General features: G+C 33.2%; 2 protein-coding genes across 7 annotated transcripts in view; one reads left to right on the top strand and one right to left on the bottom strand.

Annotated features, from left to right (window-relative positions):
* Positions 1 to 72: 72 nt before the first annotated feature.
* LOC115453613 lies at positions 73 to 3,455 on the top strand. The gene has a single exon (XM_030182329.2). The coding sequence runs from the start codon at positions 277 to 279 to the stop codon at positions 1,768 to 1,770; it is 1,494 nt and encodes a 497-aa protein (XP_030038189.2). The 5' UTR covers positions 73 to 276; the 3' UTR covers positions 1,771 to 3,455.
* Positions 3,456 to 3,877: 422 nt separating this feature from the next.
* The window catches only part of LOC115454202 (rho guanine nucleotide exchange factor 28), a 52,821-nt gene continuing 43,956 nt past the window's right edge, over positions 3,878 to 12,742 (bottom strand). For all 6 annotated transcript variants that reach the window (XM_037444854.1, XM_037444858.1, XM_037444866.1 and 3 more), the window contains 3 exons: positions 12,334 to 12,429; positions 9,430 to 9,518; positions 3,878 to 8,853 (listed from right to left, as the gene is read on the bottom strand). In XM_037444854.1, coding sequence (XP_037300751.1) covers positions 8,718 to 8,853; positions 9,430 to 9,518; positions 12,334 to 12,429 — 321 coding nt within the window. In that variant the 3' untranslated portion in view covers positions 3,878 to 8,717. The remainder of the gene's footprint in view (positions 8,854 to 9,429; positions 9,519 to 12,333; positions 12,430 to 12,742) is intronic.

The following is a 12,742-nucleotide window of genomic DNA, read 5'->3' on the forward strand; positions in this document are numbered from 1 at the left end:
TCATTCCACATTTTCATAATATCGTTTTTTATTTATTTTTTCCCATAACTAGCTCTACCCATTTTTAAATTTAAGGTATCCAAATTTATTGACAAATAATTACAAATAATTACAAATAATGACAGATTTATATTTGACAAGTGACAAATTCTGATATTTTTTACATTTTTTACTTTTTAGTTTAGACCTGAATAAAACATTGTTATTGCATTTTATATTAATTTATCGAATGCCTGGAAGTGTATCAAAAAGTCTATTTTGTAGACAGAGACTCTAATGAAGACACCTCGAAAGAAAACAGGCGACATGCGGAAATATTATCAACTGTTACTCATCGTCGGATGTTTTATAAGTGTTGTCACTTTACTGATATACAGGCATGAATATTACCGGCTTCGGTATGTGCTGGAGGTGCTGAACTTCTTCGGGAAACCTGGTCTATCAGCGGTGGAATTCTGCGGGCCCGGATTCAATGCGACCATGCTGTCCGAAATACTCCGAAATACCTCTATGGAGGTGCGAGAGACACCGCCGCTGTTCCAACAAATAGATGAGAACTTCTACTCATACTCGTCATTCTTACGTTCATACCAGAAATACGACAAATTAACTCAATCCCACGCGCATTCCGTCGACACTATCGTGATCGGCAAAACGCAGGTTCGGCCGAATTTTCGATGTAACATTTGGCTTGAGGACTCGAATAAACCTAAAGCTGGACGATTCTCCTTCAAAATGATCTCAGACTCGACTGGTGAATATCAATTGTATGTATTTAAGTGTATATTGAGCAAAAACCTTGGGAAGCCTATTGGAGTAAGCTTCTATATGAATGACTATACTGTAAATCCTATAAACGCGCCAATTAACCGACTTATAGAGGTAAACACAAAGAGAGTAATGCGTGAAAGTGGTAGCGTTAAATTTGTCAATAATATCGAGCCAGCCATCTGTGTGATACCAAACCAAGTGCCTCTAGTCTCAAGAGATGCCTTCATAGAATTTCTTGTGTTCCACCACATGATGGGTGTTGATTACTACACAATATATGACAGCATGATATCAGAAGACATCATTAGAAGACTGAACTTGCTACCGTCAGACATAACACAATGGAGAATACAGTTCTTCCCTCTGAACTTTCCATTTATATTTTCAAAATCTTACAATATAGTCAGACAAGCTGTAGAACTTGATTGTTTGTTCCGACACTTCAGACTAGACAAAGAAGAGACAAACAAAGCTAGTCATGTCGTGGTCATGTCTTGGGATGAGTTTTTAGTCCCCAGAGTGCATGGTAATGTGAAGGAAGTTGTTGATGACTTAGATCCTACTAGAAAACTAGCATCTCTTGAAGTCACACAGCTATTGTTCTGTTTAAATCAAGAAGACGACAGTGATGTGGAAGATGGTTATCCAGATATAATTAAAAAGACACATTACTACATGCTTAAACAAGATACAAAGCCAGTATTTATTAGGAATTTAGATTCAATGACAACTTTTGATGATATATTAGATTTTAGGTCGAATAAGAATATATCATTAGATATACTCGGAGCACATAAGTATACGGAATGTAGGGACCCAAAAGTTTACCGTACGAATGGGGAAGGGTACAATATGACACAGATGAATGTGTTCCAACATAAGTTTGAAGGTGCCATGACACGATTTAGACAACAGTTAGTTAGTAATAAAATATACAGGTTGTATCGATCCGGACAGATTTGGGAGAAGAATTCGCAAGAGCTTGTTAGAGATTTATAATTGTTTACTATGTTTTCGAATGTTTATTAAGGGGAGAGGAATTGTTAGCTTTAAAGAGGAAAATATTGATTTTTTATTTGTAGCATCCAAGGAAACTTTATAATTGCATAATGTTTATGTGCACATAAATTAAATATACAATAGTTTACTGAAATTAAGATGGTCGGATTGTCTGGAACTTGTAAAGCAAAAGTGAATTGTGAGATATTTAATAGAAATAAGACTGTAGGACAGGGATGGCGAACCTTTAATGGTTTACGTGCCATTATTTATAAAAAAAAAATATGGCCTGCAATGACATGCAGGACTGTATTTATCTATCCAAGTGCCCCTCTGAGTGCCTTTTATGATCCAACTATGTTTTTGTTTTTATTTTTATTTGGGTCTCAGCAAAGCGGCTCCACTGATGTTAAGCAAAGTCAACCCCAAAATAAGTTGCATATACAATGTTTGGTATAGTACTCGTGTGACCAAATTATTTTGTCACGTACCACCACTGGCAGTGCCATTAGTTCGCCATCCCTGCTGTAGGCGATAGATAAGTCAATTTAAATAGTTAGTCTACAGCCCCATCAAATGGGAATAGCATTACACCTTATATTTATAAAACTCCAAAAATCTGTAGTCTGACTATAGCAATAAGGCTTGTATTGCCTGTCTTTGCTCATCTATCCATTTTAATAGTTCTTCCTGGCATAAATGTATTGCCCATTTCTATACACACTGCCTTTTTATGAATAAAGACTTCAATATTGATATTATACCTATATACATTTGTGTAGGTAATTATAAGAACTTATTGGCAAAAAAGGAACAAGGGACATTAGCAAAAGTATTGTAGCAGAATTTTTTGAACATGGTTTCAAATTTATATTATTAAAATCAGGGGCCCCTTTCCGTCTATGGGGACGAGTCCGTCTTTTTCCATTTACGAGCATTCTATTCGAAGGACAGCTTCGTTAGCGGCATAGGTAAGAGTCAAGAAATGCCCTATTTACTCATACAGCCATCAAAGTTGTCCTTCGATTAAAATGCTTGTGATTGCAAAAAGGATATACCCCCATATAGGGCCCCTGCCTTAATCTATTGTTTTTATTTCTAATACAAAATTTTTAGAATTATAAGTTTTCAGTTAAAACAATATTCATTAATCAATTAAATAATAATATTACTATGTTCTTAGTTTATGATTGTGCTTATTTATTAGAAACATTTTTATTATGAAGGTTGATGCCATGTTATCACTTAGCTTCCATTTTGTATACTCAATATGCACTTATTAATATGAGTACTGAGGTTTAGACATGTAGTGTAGTACATTACATATGATATTTAATTTACATGCGCGTACGCTATGTTCGTTTAATATGATTGCTTTTTCTGTTCTGTTTGATGCTATGCTGTATTGGTGTCTCTACCCAGGCTTATTCTCGATATGAGTGATCGAAATACAGTTATATTCTTATGTTTATATGATTCTTATTTTTTTCACAGATGGTTGTATAATTGGTTGATTGTTGTAAATTGTGCCTTTAAAATAAGGTGCATATTTATTTATTACATACTTTCGAAGACTGCTGTATTATAATGTTGTTTCTATACTTCCATTTTGTTGTGGATACGAAATTGTCCATGAATAAGCTTGTTTTTAATTATAAGTAAATAAATGACTTTTTGTACGCAAACATTTATTTTTTTATCATATATAACTTAGATATCATAAAATACTTTTTGTGTTATTTTCATTGTTATACTATTTGGGTTGGCAAAAAATCAGCCTCTATACAAATAATAATATTCCAAGAGGCTGATGTCTGAACATAATAGATATTGAGTATAGGGTATATTGTATAGGGAGATCTCTATCAGAGCAACAGAAGCCACAACATGTTATATATTTGTTTTCTGTCTAAGTTTGTACACGCATCACGCAAATACTACTGCATAGAATTAAAAGCAGTATTCAACAATGAATTGCTAGAGGTATAATTAAAAATATAGACCCAATTTTATTCCGGGACAATATAAAGCGGGTCATTTAACGCGATAAAACTTTTTCTCACAGACTGAGCCTCGAGCAAAAGCTAGTCTTTAATAAAACCACGAGTTGATACTAAGTAAATGTTTATTTTCATTCATCTATTAAGTACAAGGCAGGCATTGCCCGCGAACTCTCACAGATAGAGATCAACATAACCGTACCATACCATCAAGCAAGTAGGATGTTGCAGATTTCAACTTTACAAAATATAAGTATATAATATCAATAAACTAGAATACAAGGAATAAATGAGCACAACATTGAGCAATACGCATTGTATTGTCGCCACAAAATATACACGAAAAGAAATTTGGAGGGAATCCATTACTAAAAATACTAAAGTATAATTTTAAAGCTTATACAAAATTTTGAATATTGCCACAAACTTAACATAATACTACAGTTTATAATGCGTAAACGTAAAACTAGCATAAATATTGAAATACTGCACGAGTAACTGTATCTAAATTTATAAGTAGAATGGTGCGCGTATTGAGGGACATTGACGGGCGAGTAATATTTATGCAAAAACCTTTTGTAAATAAATGATCATATAGTCATCCTCATTGTCTCATTGTGAATCCGCGCTTGCCTTTGTGAAAATAATTACATTTGTAATAGCTTTTACATAGTCCAGAATCTAAACGACTAATAGCACTGATTTTCTTACATGAAGTAGATCTTTTAAATATTATGCCAATATCAACATAATCACATAATGTACTCTGTTAAATAGTTCAAAACCTTCATAATTAGTTTATTTAACTTTATCCTGAATGTAAGCTCATTTCTTAACGGTATTGTCAATGCGATAGGAGGAACAATTAAATATTAAAAATACAGCAGTGTGTTTGTAATTTTGAGATCTACATTGTTATTGTGGTGTGATTCGTGAATAAGTTTATTATTATAATTTGTTTCGATATTGATTTGGCTAAATGCAACATTACACTTAAATCTAAAATAGCATGTCATCGAATGATTAAAGTTTACATTAAGGAACGATTATATTAAATGCATACTGGCCGTCAACACAAGATATGGATTAACAATAACCGACGGCCGTACATTTCTCGAAAGTTCCATAAATATATTCAAACAAAACGATCCAAATGGAAGCGTGATCCGAAAATAGAAAATTATTTATTTTATTGTCATGATGTTTTGAAATCGAAATATCTATCAGACGAATTGCAAACAATAAAATTATTTATTAAATCCAATTTCATTAAACATTTCTACTAATAACAATGCGAAGACTGTCCGTGTCTTTTATATTTTAAAACAATTAACGCTAAATACTTATTGCAAGTAAGATTTTAGACATGTTTATAAACCTAGGTACAATAATTCATTCGATACATTTTAAGAGACAAATACTTACGTTCAATATGTTCAAACATCAACGTCAATATATATACATTCAGTATGAAAAGGTTATCTTAAACAAGAAAATAGTTTTTAAAATATCACCATCTCTAAACACTAAATAGTAAAAAGGATTACAGTAAATGCACGAAAAATAGTTACATAGTCTTATGAGTTGTTTAACAGTAATCTAAGTGAGTTAAAACATTTGCATGATGTCACTTTAATGGAACATGCACCTAACGAAAACATCTTGTCTGACTACAGCTTTAGTAGAGTTAACGTTTTCTATCGCGTTTCAGTAAATATGTATGTAAACGTGCAGTGCGACCGTAAACTGATAGTCGCTATAGTTTTTCAGACGTGACTGTGTTTAGTTACTTTATAAACCATTTTACGTACGGTAGTATTCATTCATGATTTTACTGAGACCGCTGCCTTACATTACGCGCCGTTGTCGAATATTATATGAGCTATTTATGAATAGTCAAACGAGTCCGTCCAAATATTACGTTAATATTGTTATAATTTATCGACTTTTAGAATTCCTATTTTGAAAAAAGTAACACGCTTATAGGTATTTAAAAACATGAATTGACAAATGTCACAATTAATGCAATACTTGAATGGCTGGAATACTAAGAAAGTATCGAATTAACTATTTATATTTAAATTATAGTGTGTGTAGTCGGGTAACAAACTAATAATTTTACATATACACTGATATTACATGGGCAAGTACTACTTTTAATGTCGATATAAGGACTCGAATTTCTACAGCAATTAGCACGTGTAAAAGCATACGTTTGTAAGTATACTACCATTTTCAAGAATTATTAAAAATCGATCCATTTTCAATGATTATCGATTATAATCGACTTCTTAATCGCATTTTTCGGTCTAACTAAAAAATGGACCAATCAGTTTGAAATTAAAAGAACTTTGATTCATAATCGGAATTGGATTGCAAATTGATATCGAGATAGCTTATTAAAAACGTCTGTTAGTGGGGTTACTTTAATGAATCTAGAAATAGGTATAGTGATTCAAACATAATATCCACATGCCTTTGACGGTCGCCAGGGATAGTCTAGTTTAACTTATTGGATGATCACTTGCATCTGAAATACTTACTGGGAATTTCATTAGGTCTACGTTTTGATATCCAGTCGGAATATCTTCAATAAATCAGATATAATAGCATTAAAAATACACGATAAGGTATAGCTTATTAAAAAAAAAACGAAACTTAAAAATTTAAATTGAATTGAATTTTAAATTGAATACTAAAATATTTCCTACAATTTAACTGCTATAGAAATTCGAGACACCATTTTTTCCTTCATAATATTAGTCTGTTTCAGCTTAATAACAAAAGTATATTTTATACCAACTAACCTCTCTCGTTCCAGCAACTGTCTAATATCACTTGCGAATAAAATCCCTGCCTTATCTCACTCGATGTTGCGTCGCCCTACCAAACACTTCAGTGCGTCGTATTATCTTTCAACTGCTATTGTATGTATAGTTATACCATGCTAACACATTGTACATTCATTTGGAATATTATGGTTAAATGTCGATATTATGGTTATCGATAAATTAAACGTCGTACCTTCATTAGTAATACTATGGTTAAAACGTCGATAGATTTCGGGTTATCGATAAACTATACGTCATTTTATCGACAAAAATAAAGGATTGAAGTGCAATTTTCATTGGTAAATATATGAATCCATTAGCTAAAATATATACTAAAATAGGTTCTCAAGGATTTAAAGAATTTCAACGCTGGCAAAAGCCGCGATCGGAAAACTACTGTAACATTAAAATTGCGAATATAACATTCTATTACACATAATAAACATTTTTCAACATATTTACACCAATAACAGTTATACAATAATGTGATAATTATCATATACTCATTTCAAACAGTGTACAGATAAATATAGCTATATATTCATATATTAAAGTTACTTCGAAATATAAAAGCATTTATGTACTATAGTTCGGAATACAGCGTGCTAATTTAAAAAATAAATTCAGTGATCAAGAATATATTTTGTAGAACGTGTGCAAAAATTGTATATTATTTCAATTTAATTCGAATCGTCAGTCGTGTACGACCAAAATACTTATACAATTAATGGACACCGACCGAGTAACAAGTGCCCTAATAAAGAATAGATATAAAACGTTACTTAACAACAGTTTCAAAGTTATACGAATTAATATTCGCATCGATAGTTTCGAACATTCGATTAAATCGAGAACTAACGATTGCACGATTGTAATGTTACTCGCGGCATATTCGTGCAAACCGTTCTCGATTCGATCAAATGTCGTCAATAACACTGATTTAATATTTCCAATAAGTCAACAACAAGATTAATTTATTTATTCACGAGAACATCTATTTTAACAATGTTTATAATCATCTATAGACCGCTAGAATCTTGACATCTCTACTGTTAAGTTGTAATTTTACTAAGCCCATCATTTGTTAAAATCATTGTCGCCTATCTACTTTGAATTTGTCTAATCAAGCTCAAATCTAATATTTGCTCATTTGGTTGCGTCTCTATCGTGAATGCCTACTCTGAATTGTTTATACATCGTTCTATATTCTAAATGAATGATATCTACACTATAGCTCACCTTAAATTTCCTATTGAATTTTGTCCTATAACAATGCGAATATAACTACGAGATATCTCGAACAATGTCATTATCAGCGGCAACTCTCGAGTTGCATGATATTCATATTTTTTAATTTTGTACCAATCTCATTTTATAACGTACCATAATCTTGCGAAATTACAGTCGACATTTTGACGAAATATCGATTGTCACTATCGATATATGATTACTAATTAATGATTTAATGTACCTAAGCAAGGTCCCTAATGTTACATTCTCACTAGACCCTCCTACAACGACAATAAATAAAGGAACGTAAGGAATGTTAGTTGCCTCCAATCAGCTGATAGTTGAATACTGCTCAATACATAGAGATCATAATCGAAGGAATGTTACATAGCTGCATATTTATATGTATGAAAAACTAAGACGTCATTTAACAGATCATCTTGAGAATTAAATTAAATTACTAATATACTGAATACATAATTAAATCGAACACTAAATGAATATAATCCAAGTCATGGCAGCTGCAAATTATTTGTCTACACATCATGACATTTAAAAATAAACTAATGAAATACTTAAACACAATAAAATAGCAAAAATAGACAGTCAAACTTATTATCGATAAACAGGTTATAAACTACAGTTATGGGAATCAAATGAGGAGCATATACATTACCTATTGATCAACAAGAAACGTATTTACTCAGTAAACAAATCCAGCGGCAAACTCAAATAGTGCAGCGAAAAATTATCGACACAGATACACAGCGCAGCAGCAGTCGATAATCAAATCAATCAGGTTTGTACAGTCGATGTCGATGTGTCGGAAGGTCTATGAGAGGCGGCAGTCTCAGGAGCGCGTGTGCGCCTGCGCGGGCCGCTGCTGTCAGAAGAAGATCACCTCCTCCTCGGAGGGCGCGGGAGGGGACGCGCCCGCCGGCGACGGCGCCGGCACCGACGCGCGCCCCGCCTCCGGGGACCGCACGCGGAACTTGTCCGGCAGCTTCGGGTATGTGTTCGTCCTGCACATGGTAACAATCGTGTTTGTACTTTCTAGTCCTAAGCAGCAATGAGCATTGACTGTTGTGTTTCGGTTTGAAGGATATCGTAGCATTATAGACAACGTCTTATATCTCAGGGTGGCGAGCATAGTGGAGAGCCCCGCAGTACTTAATTATTCAAAGTTAAGATTACTACTGTTTATGGACGGCTTTATCGCTGACCATCAGGCGAGCAATAAAAAAAAGTATTATTGTATTAAAGGGAGAATGAAATTTAAACCGTTTTAATTAACATGTAAGGTTGCCGAATCCGATACTAAAACTAATTTATTGGATTTATAGTTGACGGTATAAATCAGTTACTTTATCGATATTGGAATAAAAGAGCTGCACCATATTCAGAGAACTAAAACAAAATGAATACCTACTTGTAACAAATTAATATTATTTTTCTAATCCGCCATTTTCTTAGAAAACATTACAGATAATTGAATAGAATAGAAACAGTATTATGGCTGATTATTTCGATACTTATTTTACAATTTACATAAGAAATCATTTAGCTTTGTGGTAATCTGAAATTACTATTTAGCATACCTGGTGGCCTTGTTGTTGAACTGCTGCTGCGAGGGTAGCGGCGCTGGCGAGCTGCCCGTGCGCGTGTGGTGGATTACTAAGCCTTGTTGCTGCAACATTATCAATCGTATAACCATACTTATTTACTTCTGTTTGTAATGATATACAGTCTTACTCATAAACTTTTAGCGTTAGGTGATTAAGAACTGCTTAAATAGCTGTTACAAACATCACCGGTTTCCTAATTTAAACCTTACTAAGAGGCAAGAAGGCCGGTTTTTCTTTACAGCTGGTCTAAATTTGTGTTTTAACGAAATATAGTTTTGCGAAATGTTTCTAAGTAAGACTGATATTGTATTGGAATATGGTGACATTTGTTGATAGATATCATGCCTTGTTCATCGACAATATTAGTCTACCATATACGTAGTACTTACCATCAGGGACTTTGTTCTCTATGACAGTGTAAACTGGTAACACGGGCGTGTTACGTTATGTCGGTGAAATTAGCAAGGATTTTTGTACGTTTGCCAATTACTATTGTCTTAAACGCGAAGTGGTGCGTTACGTGCGTGTTACGCATGGCCATAATAACGTGTACCATGGCCATTATAATGCTCCAGGTTCAGTGTACCGGAATTGAATTTTCAGTAGTATAAAACAGATGCATGGAGTCTGGAATTTGTGCCCTATGGCATTAGGCTTAAATAACATCTTGGAGCAGAACACATATGGTGGGTGATCTGGTTGCGCTCTGCCTAGCCTATCTGTTAGAGGATAAAGGTGTGATGTATGTGCGAGTACAAAACAGGTCGATAAATTGGTCCTTCGAGCCTAGCATCTGCGCATCCGATTGTCTTTGGTTTGATTCTCAAAATACCTGCATAAGTTCTTATATTCTTTGCCTGGCATTTTATTCCTACAGGTAGTGTTTAAAACCTTTTTTGTGGGAAGTTTGCTGCAGGAGATGCCCTATATGGATCAGATTATAGTTACTCCAGATTAGATTACATACTTAAATAAATAATTTTAAAACCACGAAGGATTTAAAAAGTAACTTTATACATAACAAATTTATGCTTGTTTCTTTGATCGGCTTTATCTAGTACAAGGTAGATAATGGTACGTGTTAGAGATATTGAATTTTTATAAAATATTTTATTATTAAATCATTACTGATATGCTTATAACATATAAATTGACGATATTTTTTTTCATGGTTTAGGTAAATACACAATATTAACAAACTAACATACATGCTCTAACATTGAAAGCGGAACAGACGAAATGGTTGTTTAGATAAGATAATTGAACTGCAACATAACGACAGACAGATTTCATAAAGCTAATATTATCCAATAGTCTTCCATACTACCGAAGCTTACTTGAACTGATTAAACAGATATTTACTATGAAATCATAAAACAACGAGTGGCAACATTTCAAATTATTCCGAAAAGAGTTGGCTTTTTTAAAACTGATGCTTTATTTTTTGGTTGTAAAACAAAAAATTAAAGTTCACCAGATTCCTCTTCGTTACGGATGACGTCATATAATACTTTTATACTCTCATTAGCGGCAGCTTTAAATAAACGATCCAAATCTCAATCTTCGATCCATATCCAAGAAACAACCAATCAAAATAACGTCACTTGTAAGCCTGCCAAAAAAGTTTCGCTCTGATTGGTCAATTTTGACGATAGATCGAAAAAAGCGATTTAGATCGTTTATTGAAAACGGTAGAAGTCGAAAATAGCATAAATAGAAGGGAAAATTGATGATAAATAATTCGAAACGTCACCGATACTAATTCGATAGACCAATCTACTGGACACCAATAGCGTGTTACTTACAGATAATACAATATAGCCGTTAAAATACATTCGGATAGTCCATGTCCTGAAAATACCAACCATTTTATCTGTTTTATGTTGTATGTATGTTATGTATAATGCGATAACTGAGTTTATGGATATTTCATCTAAATTATGTTAATCATAATTATCATATTAAAAAAGTAGTTGAGTATTATTTCAAATTAGGTTTAAGGGATGATTGTCAGTGAGTAAATGATATATTACGCAGTTCAGACTTATGACGTCACTGCCAAGTGATACACGCGAGAGAGGGAGATAGCGAGATTATTCTCAAGCTTGTTCACTCTGTGTTTCACAGCTAATTGTGGCAGCTTTCAATTTTTTTTAATAATTATGGACGTGACTAGATATAATAAATTTTATTTACACTATGACATATCAAAAATAAACTAAAAACGTCAATATTTCAATTAACTAGTATAAAACTATGTAATAATTTAAAACGTAGGTGGAAAAAAATTCACGGCGAAGTTTACGAAAAATTAACAACTAAAATTCGAATATTTGATATATACACAGAAAGAAAAACTAAATATATCGCAATCGAGAGGTTAGTTAACTTTAATTTTCAAGAAACAATGCATCAGATATCTGACTATAAGAATACAAATAATCGAGTACGAGAAATGACTCCTTCTACATCCACTTTAAATTTTTCTACTTCAATATAGTATGGACAAAGATATTTTCAAACATGTTGCACATACGACTTTGTTTAATTGAACGACAATTTCAATCAACCAGCCCAAACTTCTTTTCGATCGATAGCAAAAATAAACCAATCAGAACAACGTTTTATTACTATGTTTTCAAATTACTTATTTTTATTCATATATTCTCGTGCATGGTATTATTTATAGAAATTAACCGTTACACAACTGCTTGAGGTCGATCCCCATTAAGGTGTTTTCAACTCGGTAAATTATCCTCAAAAAGCCACATAAAGTATTACCTAATTGGATTAAGCCACAAACATCGAATCATAAAACAATGATCATAAAAGTTAATTAACCTCTCCGACTGCGGAAGTAAGATATTGTATATTTACCTCACTGGGCGATTCGTGCAGTCTGTGGTACCCAGGCGGCGGTTGCTGACTCTTGCCGCTCGCTAGCTTCAAAGGCAACTGTTGTTTCACCATTTGCTGAAAACCATACATTTTTTATAATGGAAAGTAAGGTTTGAAGGGCGCGTTTGCGTGCCGCTCGCAGGTTGCGCGTAAGCATTTGTGAAAGCTATAGCGTAAAGAAGCACACGAACAGTTGCAGTAACTGTTCGCAATTGACATATATATAAATGCAATCTCTGATGTAAGGAAAGTTAAACATTCATAATTCTATTTATTATTTATAACATTTTTATTATGTATCTCTTCGAATTTTTTTTTAAACTTTCCACTATTAAACAGTCATGTAATGCGTAAACGTACGTGCATGCACGTATATCTACGTATCCGT

Source organism: Manduca sexta, chromosome 5 (genome assembly GCF_014839805.1).
Source record: "Manduca sexta isolate Smith_Timp_Sample1 chromosome 5, JHU_Msex_v1.0, whole genome shotgun sequence".
NCBI classification, from domain to species: Eukaryota; Metazoa; Arthropoda; class Insecta; order Lepidoptera; family Sphingidae; genus Manduca; species Manduca sexta.

Excerpts from the sequence above, each read along its gene's own strand:
- LOC115453613 (XM_030182329.2), top strand. The coding sequence starts at position 277 with ATGAAGACACCTCGAAAGAAAACAGGCGACATGCGGAAATATTATCAA.